General features: G+C 36.2%; 1 protein-coding gene across 7 annotated transcripts in view; it reads right to left on the bottom strand.

Moving 5' to 3' along the window:
- Positions 1–362: 362 nt before the first annotated feature.
- Positions 363–18,438, bottom strand: part of ntm (neurotrimin) — an 86,306-nt gene continuing 68,230 nt past the window's right edge. The window contains exons 4-9 of one of the 7 annotated variants that reach the window (XM_016482951.1): positions 10,876–11,007; positions 9,009–9,129; positions 8,211–8,362; positions 7,888–7,923; positions 2,893–2,949; positions 363–2,569 (exon numbers count right to left, since the gene is read on the bottom strand). In XM_016482951.1, coding sequence (XP_016338437.1) covers positions 2,469–2,569; positions 2,893–2,949; positions 7,888–7,923; positions 8,211–8,362; positions 9,009–9,129; positions 10,876–11,007 — 599 coding nt within the window. In that variant the 3' untranslated portion in view covers positions 363–2,468. Of the gene's footprint in view, positions 2,570–2,892; positions 2,971–7,887; positions 7,924–8,210; positions 8,363–9,008; positions 9,130–10,875; positions 11,008–18,438 lie in introns of all 7 variants that reach the window. The other 6 variants (XM_016482954.1, XM_016482955.1, XM_016482952.1 and 3 more) reach the window with 6 other exon arrangements.

The raw sequence follows: 18,438 nt of genomic DNA, 5'->3' as shown, positions 1-18,438 counted from the left end.
CCTTAACCAGAGGATCGAGGTGCTGCTCAAGTGGTCTCAGAATCGGGGATTTGAATGATTGATTTTGAATCGGCCTGTGTTGGTGTGGATTTGCTCTGGTTTCAACGAGTTTGTCTATACAAAAATGACCAATTATAAACCCACTCTGAAAAATCGTCAAGTGAAAAGTTGTTATACACTATTACACTTCAATGACCTTGAATTCAAATATCAAGGAGACCATATGGCCACTCAGATGCATGTATATTTTATATTTGCACACAATTTATAATAAAATCTATCTATATCTCCTTCCTTCAAGAATTACAATAAGACTGCAGACCCATTCTATTTAGATACAACATTTTATTATTGTAAGTCTTAAATATGAACACACCATCTCCATTAAAGGAAAAACATATGACGCAACAAATTCTTTACAATACAAGGAGTTGAAATACTTAATTTGCTCCTCTCCAGGGAACCACCAGAGATCAGTGGAACAAAATGAACATTTTAAAGGTTGGGCGGTGGGAACTAAGTCAATTCTTTGCACCAAGTTGGACATGTGAATTGAATTACAGCCATGAACAGATGAGCCTTGTGTTTCTGTTAATACGGTGCATTGATTGATCGCTCTCTCTTTGATCAGCCTTGATCCAAAATCTTTTCCACACAGGAACTCACAGACATTATTTATCAGGACGTGCTTTTTAAATTTTGTGATTTTAAATTAAAACACTGCCATAAAATTAGTCTCACAGATTTAAGAAATGCGTGAACTGTTCTTAATCTGGTTGTGGTCCCTATGCCATAATACTGAACAATACAAGTTTGGGGCAAGAAAACACACTGTCACCCATTAAACTGCACATACATCACATTCCCTTTCATTAACATACAACTTGTGCTTAAAATCCACTGGACTAGACTGATTTCCATCTGACATGTGGTTCGTGATATTTAAAGAATTGTTTGTACAAAAATGAAAACTACCATAATTTACTCACCCTCAAGTCATTTCAAAACCTGTATGATTTTTATCGTTGTTCGGATAAATGTCTTTCTTTGGAAAAGCATGAGGGTGAATAAATGATGAGAGTTTTAATCTTTGGCAGAACTATTACTTTAAATGAAAAAATGGGAAACACTAGGCATACATCCTATCAAATATAGCCCCCAAAAAAGAAGAAAATCGCAATATAGATTTGAGGTCAACCAACACCAACTTCATATCAATTCTCACTTTTTTTTTTTTTCCTAGAATACAAAGGACGTCTGGACATCTGCTCATGATGAGATGATGAAGGGCAATGAGTCTCATCTGCTTTTTCCGAAAGCACAATATTTACACATCAGATTTCACAATGAGCAACTGCAATGAGCTGGTATCTACCATAATACAATTTGAGAAATAAATTACACAGCTTCAGAAAAAGGGAATAACAAAAAATAGAAAACGTTGCATTGTATTAAACAGTTTCACAATTTTAGTAAAAACAAGTGTGCATATTTTCCCTTTGTACAAGTTATATATATGCATATACATACAGAGATGTTAGCAGGAACGACGTGTTTAAATAATGAACATTTAAGCGCCCGGTTTGGTTTGTATAACTCTGGACAGAATTCAACAATAAACATTTGGAAAAACTATTGTGGCAACAAAAATAAAACTCAACATTTATTAGCAGATTGCTCTTTGGGCTTTCAAATTAGATTCAATAAGTTTACATTACACCTGCAACAAAGCTCCAAATGCCTTCAATTCATACGTTGTCATAAATACTAAAACGTTTCCAACATCTGATTTATTACTTTGTGGTGTAAATAAACCCATTTAATATAGAGCTTTTACATGGTTCTGCATAGTCCAACTGTGCCATTCTGGTCATCAAAATATATCAAAATAAAAACAAACTGATATGTACTGCATTGTTTTGTGTGTGTTAAAGGGTAAAATAAAGATTAGAAGTACTCGAAAAACATGCTTGCATCTTTTTTGCTGCTTATTTTGATCAGCTGTACAGTTATGATACAGTAAAAATATAGCGACAATAAAACAAAAGAGAACAAAATGGAGACATATGCCCTTCCTTATCGCATGCCTTTGACTTGAATGATTTACTCCCCAATCACACTGTATTCTATTTGAATTCTTAAGGGTTACAGAGTTAAAACAACAGTCACAAAAATAAATTAAATTAAATATTTCAAATTAAACATGCCTCTCTGTCATTTGCTTTTAGTGAATACAAACTGTATTCAGTGGGGCAAAACAGTGCGACAATTAGCAATGTAAGAGAAGTTACATTATTAAACTGTATTATAAACAAAAGAAATGCATGATTACTTTATTAAAAGGAAGTACTTGGGCACCCCATGCACATTTTTGGGCATTTTCGGTAACCCATGCACGCTTTGTGGCTCCAAGATGAGAGCGATGTCACACAAACTGTGATCTTTATCCACTGGAAACATCTTCGGCATCAAAACTTGAGCAAGAGTTGTAGAAGTACGATGAGAAGTAGACAGGTGGGTGTGAAGACCGTTGACGTGCCGCTGTTGCCATCCTGAACTGCTCCGGGTCCTAAAGCATTGAAAAGATTCGCACGTGTCAGGCAAAACAGCTCCGGGTCTGCAACTGTGCTGTAAACTGCCTCGTTTTCATTCCTCAGACTGTCTGTAACATGGCATGAACCCTTATGTAGGGCGCTCACCTACGCATCTGCACTTCCTCAATATTATCTTTCATTCGTTGTCAGCTGTCAGCATTTTCTAGCTTTACTGCCTCGTTTTCTAAACCGCTATTTTCTAGTCAAGTTAAAATCTATGTTAGTATATTATAGCATCTCCTATTTGTTGAGGAGTTTGTAGTTATTAGTAGTATTTAGTAGCTTGTGTATCACAAACCTTCCAACATATCATTGTTTTCAAAGGCTGTTTGCTCTAAATCGGATGAAGTCATTTCTAAAATGGAAGCAGTCTCCGCTAAAAGAGAGATTATATAACAAAACACTTTGAATGAAAAAGACACAACATGCAATATGAACTCACTATAGTACATCATTCCCATTGGTGCTATTAGGCACATATTTTAGTCTAAATGAGATGTTGCCTAAAAATATGAATCAAGTCAATCTAGAGTATTCTGGCATGGTTCCGCTGGCTCTGCTGTGGTAGCGGGTCATCTAACTGGGACGAAAGCGCTCCAGCTCGGCAGATTAACGTCTAAGCGAGGGTCTTTAGTGGTCACATTTGTAACGCAGGAGCATCTGTTCTTCTCATTTCAATCCAGCACATCCAGTCTCCCTGTGCTCTCACCATTATTACCCTACTGTACGCCGCATCCTTGACCAGTCAACCGCCGAGGTCAGCCGTAATTGCAGTTGCTTATAAACAAGATAATCCCTGGAGGTGCAGTTTAACCAGTAGAACAGATGCTCCACTTGCCACACAGACAACGGTGTGATTGTCATAGTAAAAAATGGAAACGAGAAAGTATGAATTAAGTATGGCAGTCTGATGAAAACTATTGCGCTCGTATTCTGATGTAATGCAATATTTAAATAATAGTCAATGGATTAATTTGTAATAATACAAAAAGCAGACATTATTATATATAACAATATATTATACATATAGGCTATTATTGTTGTTAAATACTGGTCAAAAGCTTGAGGTCAGTACGAATTTATTTTTTTAAAAAGAATTAATACTTTGATTCTGCAAGAATGCCTTAACTTGAATAAAATACTTTTTGTTACAAACAAAACAAAAACACATCAAAACAAAACAAAACAAAAAACAAAAGTATATATCAAAAAATTATGTTCCTTTTAACTAATGACGCATCAAAAATCCTGGGGGGAAAAAATTCAACTTTGACATCACAGGAATAAATCAATTTTTTTACTTTAAAACAGAAAATTGCTATTTTTAAATTGTAAAAATATATATCAGTATTACAATTTTACTGTATTTTTGATCAAATCAATGCAGTTTTGGTATACAAAAGAGATTTCTTTCAAGAATATTACAAATCAATACTCATAAAAAATTGACCCCAAACTTTTGAATGGCAGTATATATTTTAATGGTCCTAACAGTCTTTTTTTTTTTTTTTTTTTTAAATACACTTATATACTTTTGGTTTTAATGTAAAATGTGGTTTTGTGAGATTTAGTTCTGTATTATAGCTAAGGAGGACTCAGTCGCTAGTACTCTTTGGGTTACAATTGCTTTTACCTTGTCATCAGGTAAAGTTTTAGTCAAACACTCTCATCAAACAAAAATATGGTAGCAACACCTAACATGCTAATGTTGTTCAATGTTGAAATACCATACGTGTGTATATTTATATTTAAGGGTTGCACTGTCTAGTCAACTACTCAGTTAGCTCTGCCAATGGCTTCTTTGATCCTGAGTCAACTACTCACAGATCACATGACCAGCTGCGCTTGTTCAATAGAACGCAACAGTTGGGTTCCAGAGAAGAAATCCCATTCATTTTCTCCATAAAGAAATTGATTTTTTTAACATATAATCAAGCCAGACCTACCATATACTCCAAATGATGAAATATGTATCTATAAAGGCAACAAGTCTGTGTGATTCCAGCTTCATTAAAAATAAATAAATTAATAACTGAAAAATCATGTTTGATAGCCACATTCTCAGTGAAGAACTACATTACTCACAATCCTCCTTGGATCTACCCTTCAGAGAACTATGGTTACCATGGAAATGAGATCCAAGGCAAAAGAGCTCATTAACACCAACACACTCCCATGAAGAATTGCGAATGGCGTAAAGACATACACTCTATTTATTTATTTAAAAATATACATTATTTAATCAATAATAGAATTTTATACTTAAAACTATTGACTATGTCAGTGCCGATAGCCTCATGGACAGCGCGCCGACATATGGAGCAGTTGTGCCTTGGGTCTTCCGAGTTCGAATCCCTCCTCGTAGACCTTTTCAGATCCTGACCCACCAGGACAACACAACAGACTAGTCTACTGCTTTTTTGGCCAACTAGTCTATTAGTAAAAGAACAGTAGTCATGCAACCCCGAGTTTATACATATACACAAACAGATGGAAAGTTTCATCTATTGAACAAGACTTTTTCCACTCTTGGTTGGAACAGAAGTTTGAATCATCTTTTTCACTTCACGTTTGGTGTGAACGATCACTATTAGAGAGCGGCAATATTCAGTCCCAACAAAACAAATGTTATGTCATTGTATTAGCACTGATGTCTATTAAATCTTTCTCTTTGATGGGCCTTTTAGACTGAGGTCTAATTTCCCCTGGATTTCGGAGAGTACGGTAGGCTTTCTTTAGGGACAGCTATCCAATTATTCTGCAGCCACAGCTTAGAGTAAATCCTGCAAAAGTGTAATTATACTAATGTGAGGTTCTCACAATCAAATTCAGTGCAATTAATGACTCTCCGGAGAGGACATGGTTACCAATCCCACACTTTTTTTTAGGCCAGTCAGTGAAGAAAAGTTGGCCAGGACAATATTTCTGTTCTTGGCAGAGAAGAAAGATTAAAGGACAATGCAAGGACAAATCAGTAACAACCATCAACAACATATACAGGTGAGGAACAACCCCTTACAAAAAAGTAGGAAAGACCAGAGGCAATTATAACACATACATTTTCAATCACAAACAAGTTTGAGTGATATTTATTTAACGTGCTCAAATGTAAAGACTCTCTCTGCCTGAAAAAAAGTGCATTGGTTTGTCAGAAAAATAAAAAGATTTTGAGGTTTAAAGGAGAATGTATTTTAAAAAATTATTACAAAAATTATTGCTAATTAAAAGTTTTGCTCATTTTCTCACATTTTATCTAAACTCTGAGATCCACACCCTTTGTTATGAAAAAAAAAACTGAATGCATTGAAAAAAAAATGCAATCTTTAAAATATGTAATGAATATTATTTCTATGTAGGAGAATGTTGTTCTTGAGTTAGCAGATAATCAGTATATTTGAGTAAAAGATATATTTTAAATAATGTAGGTCTCAGTTTGACCTTTGCTTTTAAACATATCATTCAACATAGCTAAAAGAATCAGTACCATATAAAACTATAAACTATTTAGTATTAAATGAATGACATTCCTTTAACTAATAGATCTCAAATAGCTGAATAACTTAAAGTGTGCACTGCAACTTCTATTCATCAATAGAATGTGTATTAGCTGCAATTTTAACATGACTTGTCTGAAATTCAATATGATTTTTCTCTATGCATGTGCATTAATGGCAATATTACTGTTGGCACATTCATAGGCTTGATACCACAAGATGGACAAATTGCAGTAGTCTGAGAGTAAAAAGTAAAAAGTTAAATTGGCCGAGGTCTCTCCTACTGTGGCAGTACAATGGTAAATTGGGTTGATATACTGTATTGATAGAATGATACTGTATGATTTATGTACAATCTCAGAAAAAAAGGTATAAAAGCTGTCACTCGGCCTGTACCTTTTCAAAATGTAAACCTTTGGACATAAAATGTACATTTTAGCACCTAAATAGTACAAATTTGAACCTTTTAAAAAGTACTGCCCCACTGACAGCTATTGTAGAGTGTACAATAAACCATTGTGTACTACCATGGTTCCTAAGTCCAGGTAAGACCATGGCACTTTTTTGTAAGGGGCAAATGTACATTTAAAGTGATTTATAGCTCAGCCAAAAATGAGAATATTTGTCATCAATTTCCCACCGTCATATTATTCCAAACTGCCTTACTTTCTTATGTGGAATGATACACTGGTTCTTTTCCATGCTACTTTAATGAACAATAACTGAAGATTTTAGGCTTTAAAAAGGATGCAAAAGTACTATAAAAGTATCATAAAAGTAGTCCAATAAACTAATGTTATATTTTTTGTTATATTCCAGTGAACTGTTAACCACTGCAAGATTACTGTGTCCTTGAGAACTTGAGAAGCGGACAGTCCAATTCAAATGAATCATTCAGGCTGATTTTGAGAATTTAATCAATTGATTCATTAAAAATGTCCAACTCAAAAGAATGATTCTTTTATGAATCGGGCATCACTACTGCTCTCCAACTACTGTATCACTTCAGAAAACTTGGACTTCAGCGCATGAGTCATATGGACCACTTTTACGATTCTTTCATGCTGCTTTTCTGTCCGTTTTGTCCAGTCTGTTCACTGTAATTACATTGGTTAAAGAACAGTATTCCTTTTTTTTTCCTGTTCCACAGAAGTATGATTGCAAGTAAATTATGACAATTTTCCTTTAAGTACTTTTCTCATCAGCTGAGTAATAACGAATCACTCACAATTCAACAAACATCAAAATACATCATATGATGCAGACATGTACTTACAGACAGCGGATGAGAGCATGCATTGACATAATGAAGCCATGCCATGGTGGAGGAAGGTTAGAGAGGAAAGAAAGTGACAGAGGAGAAAGAGAAACATGTTTAGGCTACAGTACAAAAAACAGAGACCCATTCATCAACCCACAGTGACTGAAGGCAGATTGAGGCATGTCAGTACCCCGCCAATCCCAGAGCGCCAATTCAGACTGTCACTCAATGTGCTGAATATATTATTGACATTACAAAATGGGATTTTAAGCTAATAACCCCCTTAATAGGAACAGCTAGTGGCCAATTTACAATCTGACAATCACATTCTGTCAGACGAGGCACGACAATTATATTACCCTGTTCAAATCAGGGAAATTTTGTGAGCCGCCCTCGCCGATAAACTTGAGTGCCGTATCAACGACTTGGCCTTGTCACATTGCGGTTGATGTGAAAATAACCATGTTTGCATCTTCTTTGCCTATTAAACACGCTGGAACATGCTTTAGGAGGCCACATTCCCATGCACTCTACTAACCTTGCAATAGTGTCGAACTAGTGGGTTCAATTATTTCTACATCAACAAAAACAAACACAAAAACATGAATCAAAAGCAAATGAAGGAGAATCCTGAGATGAAAATCTCAAAGATTAATAGTTGAACGGGTCAGAAACTACCAAAGGAAAATTCATAGTGTTTACAGGAACGTTCTCAGCATGAAGTTCTGCTTTCGTTCAGCTTTTTTTTTTTTGAACGAACGTTTAAGCAAAAAAAAAAAAAATTCAACTAGTTGAAGAATTGTGAAGAGGCTCCAAACATACTTTAAGACTTGACTGAAACCAGCAACTACTGAAACTTACCGTATAGGATGATGCTTGTGTTAGCGCTCCCAAGTTTGTTGATAGCAATGCAGGTGTAATTGCCATAGTCTGCCTCGGACACGTTGAAGAATGTCAGCTTTGAAAATCCTCCGGCATCCTCAATCTCAATACCATCAAAGTCACTGAAGATCCTGGGAAACAGTCAGCAAATGGGGAGACTTGAATCAGCCTGGCCTTGTTTACGCTACATCAGAGCTTGCTTTGAAGCTAGAGGTTACATTTATGACAGCATCAACATTTTCGGACGCAGATTGCGGCGGGCCTAGATACATTAAAAGGAGGCAAAACTGCAGGATTGAATTACTGGCAGTGGCACGCAGAGGGACACGCACACGTGCGCTTCTGCACATTTAATTATGATACAAAATTGTGACAACTTATTCTTCACTTGACATCAAAGACAGTTTGAGAGAACATAATGAGACACATTCCAGCCAAAGGCACTCAAGTATTTTGCTGTTAAATACAGTGAACAAATGACAGCACATCTAGTCAGTCATGTACAACTACTGAAAAATATTTGTCCTTCACCTCACAATGTCAATTCCAATATTATACATCTGACAGATATACAGGAAATACAGAACACTCTTGTTAAGAACTAGCTGCTACTGTACACATCTAGCAAAAAAGAAACTGTAAATTGAAAGAGAAATTACAGAGTGCACACAAACACACACACACACACACATAACACTAAGTGTTACATTGAGGTTACGGTTTTATCCCAAAGAAAGGAACAGATGAAGCAGAATATCCTGAAGTGAAATGCCATACCTCCTGTCATCTCTGTACCACTCAAAATCTGCCTCGGGTACAGCATCTGCCTCACACTGCAGGACACCTCTCTGACCCAGGGTCACGCCAACATCTCTGCCATCTGAAACACTGGGAGGGTCTAAACACACAAAACCACATAAAGGATCTCTGTTAGGGACTGTTATGACGCTTTTCCACTGCATGGTACGGCACGGTACGGCTCGGTACGGTTCACTTTTGGGGGGTTTTCCACTGGATACAGTACCTGGTACCTGGTACTTTTTTTAGTACCGCCTCGTTTGAGGTTCCAAGTGAACCGTACCGTTACCAAAACGTGACGTGTAAACTCTGCTGATCACGGATTGGCCGGAGAGAATTGTCACTACCTGCGTCACTGAACTTGCAACACAAAAGAACCGGTAGATTTAAATCAGCACAGCCAGCGAAGGATCGAACACAACTGTTTTGAACGAGCGCACCTTTTTTTAACAACCAAAAAGTTTTGTTGTCTGTTGCGGAAGAACAGATGTTCCTCTAGTTGATAGCAGAGGAGCGGATCCAGCGAGAGCTTGATGGGGCGACGCAGAATGAAAAAGTTTTTTTTAGGAGTCGTGGCGGCGCAACTATAACGACATGTGAATAATCCCGCCCATTCTAAAGCGGTACTGAACTGCCAGGGGCGTGTCTACGTGGTGGCACCGGCCCCCCCTGAAATTTGGCTGGCCACCCCAGGTGCCCCCCCTACCAAATGTCTTGCCATAGGCTTGTTTTTAGTAAATTTCAAATTTTAGGCGGTTTCTATAGTGTGATCTTAATGACAATGTAGAGAGCGCATAATGTTACACGATCCATGTGCGCGAGGATGAATCTCTCCACTCCCAAGCGGATTTCCTTCACTCACACAAAACTGGACGTGTGCTTTTAACACACATCGTTCCGCAAACACAACCCCCACCCCCCCATATCGTTCCGCAAACACAACACAACCCCTCCCCCCCGGCCACCCTCTTTTGAGCCAATGCCCCAGACTGGCCCCCCCATTTAAAATGCTCTAGACACGCCCCTGTGAACTGCAGGGGAAACGCAAACCATGCCGTACTGAGCCGTACCGCGCCGAGTCGTACCACGCAGTGGAAAAGCACCATTAGTTAGTGACCATCATAATGCATACTTCAAACAACAAACAAACAAAATTAAATATAATTTGTACACAAAGCGGGATCAAAAGTACACTATTGGTCATTCTTTTATTTTGCATTTCAAGACATTTACTTACAAATTATATTATCGTTTTATATTTATTTATTTAAATAAAATCCTAAAATGTCTGTGTATTAACATGTTTGAATAAATAAATTACAAATAAAATTTGTACACATAAAGTGGGGTTCAAAGGTCTTAAACCTTTGAACTTTTGTTTTGCATTTTAAGACATTTTGCTACACATTATATTATCATTTTATATTTATTTATTTCAGTAAAATCCTTTCTCTTTATTTACAGAAAACGTTAAAGTTGTTTAAATGAATAAATAAATGTTATAATTTTTGTTATAATTATAATTTTATATTTATTTAAATAAAACCCTGAAAGTTTACAGGTTTAAACAATTAAGCAAATAAACGTTTTGCACATAAAGTCGGGTTCAAAAGTCTTAAGATTTAGTGATGATGTTTTTGTTGCATTTTTAAAACATTTCATTAACAAAAACTTTATTTATTTATTAAACAAATCATCATTATAAATGTATTTATTTAAAAGTGAACAAATATTTGTTTATAAATAAATAAACAAGTCAATAAATAAGTCAATAAATAAATAAATTACATATGCAATATAAATTGTATATGTATGCAATGTTGACTTAAATTCAAAAGAGACTTACAGTTGACTGTGAGCTCAACAGTCTGTGTGTCCACTGCAATGTCGTTGGATGCGGTGCATTCATACACTCCTGCTCTATATCTGCTGATGAATGGAATCTCCAGAACCTCGCTGTCTGAGCTTAGGCTGTCATCTGAACAAGAAAACATTAAAATAAGTCATGATCTGTATTAAAGCTCTCCAAAGAGAGAAGGGTTGTCTATGATTCCTCAAAACACAACTACAACAAAAACAAATGACTTGATTGGTTGAATAGGAGTCTTGATCCTGAAACAGCAAAGTGTTACTTGGGTAAATAACATCATGCTGCATGTGTCTCATTATTACTGAAGAGCTGCAATGCGTCTGATTTCCCAGTACTTTGCTTGGGTACAATAAGCCACACTGTAGAGCATGCTGATGCCCTTCTTTGCAAATTCAAACCTCATCTTCCCTGAAATACTGATGCTCTGATGTATTTATAGTCATTTGTGTCCTACTGTGGGAGAAGGCGACACTAGAGATATGAAATTCAATTCAAATATGAGTCTCAGTCTCTGCACAGCTGCTTTGAAGTGTTGGCATACACACTGGAGTCAAACTGCTAAAACATACAGTGCCTTTTCATGTTCACGAAACCCAGACTAGGGAAGAAAAAAAAAAAAACCTTGGTGGAAAGGGATCCATGTGATGCAGTTCTCAACGTCAAGCGGTAATACGTGGTTGACTTAAATAAATAAGTATCGTCCCCAATGTAGTTTCTGACAGCAAAATAACACACTGCATTCACTTAAGTATGTTCTGAAAGACAATGTCTTACACCTGGGAGAGGCTGTTAACGAGAAAGAAAGAGGCACTTCCTTTAACCTGATGAGGAGTGTCAACAGAGCGCTGTGGAGAAAGAAGCTCATTACCGTTCAACACCGTACACACCTCGCTGCACTGAAAAGCAGCTTGAAGTCTACTCAAAAAGGCACTTGTATAATTTTATTGTTGCATTATTTAAAAAGATTACGTTTTAAATTCAAACAATCAACTACACCTTCGGAACGAACCAATTTGCAAATTGAGCCACAGAAAGAGAGTTTCTTCTTCATTCAAGATGTTCATTTTGATGTTTCCCACTGAAAAGTGCACGTTGTTGATGTTGTAAGCTCTATGAAAAGCAAACCATTGCCGTTTGATACCTGGTCCAGCAGAAAGGAAATGCGGTGCTTTGGCATCAGGTGCATTGTGGACTGTCTTCCATCAAAGCGAAGATTGACAAAATGGGACCGTTTGTTTCCATCAGGGGCTTTGGGTTTCATGGCTGCCATGCAGGATTGTATCAGCGCAAAGTACTTGAAGACTGACATCTCAGGTTTTTTTCTTCATCAATACACTCCTGAAGCACATTCATTATGCATGTCTTACATAATGCAACTGCTTTTGTATATTCATGGCCCCCGATGGCATTATAAATGTCAGTCAATAATACGCCCAGGGTTTGATTTGTGATATTATCACAAGTTAAAATCAAATGCCTCTTGAGCTGAAATGGTACAAGTATCGCACCGGGTGTCATAAAAAATAGAACAAGCGCTAAACAACTCTATTAATGGAGAAACCAAAGCCACAGAAATGAAGCAGGCTGCCCTCCACAGTCACATCCTCAGACGGCATTCTCACTGATGAATACTGCACACAAAAATGACAACAGCTTCTTGAAATCTCCATTTGCAATCCAAAGTTATACAATGGACACTTTTGTATAGAACTAATTACTTTGTGAAAGTTTTTCTGTTAGTGCCATCATATCTCATCCAAAATATTTAGTTAGTTTTGGCTGAGGCTCTTAGTAGAAATGAAAGCAGATATCCACAGACAGAATTAGATTAATTCTGAAGTTATTAAACTATCAGTACTTAAAGGTATAGTTCACAAAAAAATAAATAATAATAATAATAATAATAACAAATAAATAAATAAATAAGACATTTTTCAACCCATTTTCCAATCAATCAAATGTGATACAGCAGGATTATAGAGCTGAAGGTGTACTTGGCCCAATTTTTTATTTTTGTGAGCTATACCATACAATACAAGTCAATGTGGTCCAAAACAACATTGCACTCTACTGGCTTTAAATGTATGGGCAAGGAAAAGCAAAACAAAACAACCCTGAGACATTTTTCAAAGTATTTCCATATCAAATCTGATATAAAACTTGTATTAAGATATAGTTCACTCAAAATCTTTTTTCTTTTTTTTTTGCCCATACAATTAAAGTCAATGGGGTCCAAAACGACATTAGACTAAAATTTAAATAAATGAATAAATACATACATACATACATAGATACATAAATACACTGAGACATATTCAAAATATCTTCTTTTGTGTTCAACAAGAAACTAATCTTTTAATACTTTTGAGCATAAATTTAACAATACCAAATTTCCTAGCTGAGTTTTTCCAGGCCAATTTGCTATTGTTGTATCAATTGTTTCAGATAACCAGCCCTGAAATTGCATGTGAAAACAAAGTGAAGTTATGTTTCTTGTCACTCAGACAGTCTCCCCCTGTCAAATAAGATGTTTTTGTCTAGAATAAGATGCAAACTGGATCAGAATTTATATTGATATTCAAAAGTATGACTATATAAGTTAGCAGGCAAAAATAATCTAGAACTAATCTACGAAACACTGTTTTAAATTCACCATCTAGAACTATCGGACTGTCCTAGACCTCTAGCTAAAGTAGCTCAGCCCAGTATGAGTGTAAAGTACTGTAGCAAAGCAGAGAGCAAGGAACTGCATAGCTGTTGTACACACACACAAAACCCCAGAGAGAAGGAAAGCAGAGTTGGGCAAGGTGCTGAATCAGTCCAGGCACAGCTGAATGTGTCATTTTACGAGCGACAGGTTCTCTGTCTGATCCCTCCAGAGCAGCAGGGCAGGAACGCCATTACCGAACCACCTGATTTCCTCCGCTTCTGTTCTGAACGTGAACCAAACACCAGATCTGCCTACATCAGAGGTCACAAGATATCTCATTAGCCACTTTTGGTGCATGATACAATGGGTTGTTTGATTAGTCACGGCTATAATGAGATTTATATCCAGGTAAGTACCGCATTGTTGGTTGAAGAAGAATAATCTGTTTATTAATTTAGAAAACAAAAGGTCTAACTAACATAAAAATACAGACTTGACTAGTGCAAAACCTTTAATGCATTATCTGCTTGAGGAAAACAAACACAGATAGCGTGAGTCACACATATGCCCTGCAGATATTCATTGGCTTTATTCAGCTGAGATTCTTGTCAGCAAAGATAATGCAGTTTGACAGGCTTGCTTTGATTCCAGCCATCAAATATCTTCAGTCCTTCAGTCTTTGACTTAAAAATGCAAAGTGAAAGCCACATCTGTTACTAATGCTGAAATATGCTTTTGTTTGTGCGAACGAGTACAAATGTGTTTGCGCTACATTTGTATTCAGTATATCAGTGCAAAAAAACACCCACAACCCAGTTTAATCACCTTCTAAATGTGCTGAAATATCTTAATTAGGTTGTTGTTATTCTCTCCGGCTTAAATGCATGCGCAAAAATTGGGTGTTTTGGTAAATTCGTCTCTTGAATGGAGACTAGATGGAACAGCGGGCTGTATTTGATTTGAGAGACAGATAATACAAGCTTGAATGCGACTGAAAAGATAAATACACAGCAGAGTACATTAGCATGGGGTAGTTTGTGGTTCCACAAAGTAGTTCACAGATCCGTATCTTTCTAAACCCCCGAGGCCATTGCTCAGGAGAGAGAAACACCATAACCAGATCCGACCAGAGTAATATCAATCTATAACCCCACTCCAAATGCATTCATTTCACTCTGTGTTTCTGTCATCCAAAAAAAAAACCCTCTCGAAAATAACTAGAGTCAGCACAGAACCGAGTAGGGGAGGGTGAGAGAAAAATAGTGAGCGAGATCGGCAGAGTAGAACTGTATTAGCAGTTAGGGCTAGCGCTCAGAGGATCATTTGGTTCCTGAAATGAGCTGCCGAACCCAAACACACAGCAGCCTCATTACATAGATGGTTATAAACAGGATTAATGCAATCACAGCTCAATAAAAACCTCAAGCAATGTGCTCCACACAATGTGCTCTTCACTGAGCCAAAACCCAAATTCGCACTGATCTAATAGGAGTGTTCGCTCCTGGGACACAGACGCTCATTAAAAACAATGTTTATTCAAGTCGATTAAACAGCAGCAATGATAAATTAGCAACATTATTGACCCTATTCCTCACCCAAAGGTAAAACAACGCAGTAACACAATAACAACACGTTTACTCTTCCCATACCCACAATGCAGCTCACATGCCGCTTGCTTTAGCCCACTGGATTTTACAGAGAGAGAGAGAGAGAGATAGGGGATTGGGTGAATATCCCTTTTTGAGGATTGAAAAAATCAGTAAACAAGCCTTCCCACCAAAGGGTTTTGCTCTGATCACATGAAAGAAAGACCATGCACAGCCTGCAAATGATTCATCCAAGTGTGTAATATGTCTATTAAAAAGCCTCAGGGGATAATAACATTAATATATCATCTTTATAGCTTCTTTTAAGCATAAACGCGCGTGGAAGGCAGAACATTGGCCGTTATCCACATCCTCCACAAATACTGAAGGGTGTGAAGTAGTTTGAAAAAGGCCACTAGTGCAATGCAAATACAATAGTTTCTTAATTAGTATTTTTTCAGTAAATTACATGCAATTATCTTTAAAGATATTCAAAATTGTGTAAGATAACTAATTTTCAAAAATTACATCTTAAGTTAATTTTCAATCATCATTGGCATTTTTAAGCATAAACATCACTATATTTAATTAAATGTATGTAACAGGAAAAAAGTACAGGTGGCCAAAATTGTTAGAACACTTGGCATATTTAAGAGGTTTCAGTTGTTTTTGTTGAATTGGCCATTACAATACCCATAAAACAAACTATTGCCGGAACTACCTGCGACGAAAGGAATCTGCTGGAACACTGAAAATGATGGACTGGAACCCTCAAAAAGTCAGGACCTCGACCTCATCGAGCAAATTTGGGGCGAGTTGGAAAATAAGATTTAAGTTAAAAGTAGATAAAAACAGTACGACTCACTTCATCTGATATTTGTTGTGCTCAGAGCAACCATCTGCATGGACAATTTTGGCCACCACTGTATATGGTAAGAAAATACTTCAAATCGTAGCATATTGTGGAATTTTGCTTCTCAAGTAAATTCCTCTTATTTTCTGGATGTTTAAATATTTTACTGGAAAAAAACATTAATGAAAAGTATATTGCATCATTGGAAAAGTATCTTTACACTTTGCAAAAAACAAATCTGGATTTCTAGAAACACTACATAAATCACTGATGTTCTGAACCGTAAGGTTATGCAAAGGTTTCTGGGAAAATCACATACTGTTCTAGCAAAACAACAAAAGAGCTTACTATAATATTCATGATTTCAGCAAAAATAACTGGTCTGGTACTAAATTTCAGTTTTTAGTTGTTGTAGACTTTGGGCTTGATCAATAATTCAGATTGCTAATAGCCAGAGTCACACAAAATCTCAGAACTGAATCTCACACAGAATTTCCACAGAACTGGAATGTCTGTCAATAACAACAAGTTCTACACAAAATCGCGATATGTTGCTATTAGCATTAACTACAGCATTCTACACATGAATGTGAACTCTAGAAAGTCATTAAAGCACAAATAACATTGCTGTTGCATGTTTCTTTAATGAGAATGGATGATAGCAGGCCTACCTGCCCTCTTTAGATTAGATCTAGATAAAGTAAGGACTTGGTATGATCGTAATCTTGAGAAAACTTACAAGCGAGTGATGTGAGACGGGAGATACGGCGTAACATCATGAAATCTCTCAGTTTATATAGAGTCCAGAGAAAGAGTCGTGTGGCTTTGAGCGAAGTGCCATTTAAAGGTCGGAGATGTGTACTTACAGAACTAAGTGTGACTGGCAGACTTATTTCAGCCCTTTATTGAAACAATGTGGAAACGCTGCGGTAAATCTAAATGATTGTAGTACGGTGAATGCTCAAGGAAGCAGGTGCGCTTGACATCAACAGGCTCTCTTGTCTGTCTAATACAAATTTTTAAAAGAAACAAATCTCTACAAGACAACAAATCCTGGTGCTATCGAGATATTAAGATCTTATCGCAAGGGGGTCTGTGTCTTAATTAAGTTTCACACGTCGTTTGGATAGCTTCCGACTGATTCCAGCCCCATCAAGATTCCTGGTTGCCAGCTCTTTGAAGATTATGGCATGCTTTTACAAAAGCAAATCAGATCTGAGAGCCAATGAAGTGTTAAATTGATCAAACGGCACAAAACCATGGCGTTTATAAGTGGTGTAATGTTACTAACGCCAACACACCCCACCATTTCAGAGACTAATTTGAGTCACCTCTGCATTTTTTATTAGTTTTAGAGTCAACACAAAATCAAACTGAACCCTATTTACTTCCTTCATGTATCTTCCTGGTCTTATAAATGATTCATCAGTGCACATTCCAAATAAAACAATATGTGTTTCTAATCTTTAATTAAAATCACTATGTCCATGCTATTTGGGCATTGTTTTAGCAAACTGGCATATGGTCTAATTCCATTCTGTTATGTTAATTTTTCAAAACCCAATCAAATCATTATGAATAAAATCAAGTACAAACTTAAATATTAATCTTGATAATGTCAGATAACTTTGATAGAAAGGTATGTAATAAAACATGGTCCGGAGAAAGTGTCAAATCAAATTTTTGGTCCCCAATTTTTATCAATTTTACTGGTAGTCCACTGTATAAAGAATTTTTGGGTATAACATGTCACAGTTTATTTTATTTTGTTATCCTCACTTACATAAATGAACTATAGTGTCCAGCACCCACTAGTAAAAAAAATATAAAAAAATATATCTGGTGCCTGGATAATTTTTGGTTTGACTGTATATACAGGTGCATCTCAAAAAATTAGAATATCGTAAAAAAGTTAATTTTTTTGGTAACTTATTTCAAAAAGTTAAACACTGGTAGTCCACTGTATGAAGAATTTTTGGGTATGATTTGTCACAGTTTACTTTATTTTGCTATCCTCATTAACATAAATGAACTATAGTGTCCAGCACCCACTAGTAAAAAAAATATAAAAAAATATATCTGGTGCCTGGATAATTTTTGGTTTGACTGTATATACAGGTGCATCTCAAAAAATTAGAATATCGTAAAAAAGTTAATTTTTTTGGTAACTTATTTCAAAAAGTTAAACTTTCATATATTCTAGATTCGTTACATGTAAAGTAAAACATTTCAAAAGTTTTTTTTGTTTTTGTTTTAATTTTGATGATTAGAGCTTACAGTCAAAAATCCAGTATCTCAAAATATTAGAATATTTATATTTGAGTTTCATGAAATGACCATTCCTACAGTTCAAATTCCGGGTATCTCTTGTTCTTTGAAACCACAATAATGGGGAAGAATTTTGACTTGGCAATGGTCCAGAAGACAATCATTGAAACCCTACACAAACA

The sequence above is a fragment of the Sinocyclocheilus anshuiensis genome, unplaced genomic scaffold (assembly GCF_001515605.1).
Source record: "Sinocyclocheilus anshuiensis isolate Anshui unplaced genomic scaffold, SAMN03320099.WGS_v1.1 scaffold437, whole genome shotgun sequence".
Taxonomy (NCBI): Eukaryota; Metazoa; Chordata; class Actinopteri; order Cypriniformes; family Cyprinidae; genus Sinocyclocheilus; species Sinocyclocheilus anshuiensis.
This window is presented reverse-complemented; position numbering and strand designations above follow the sequence as displayed.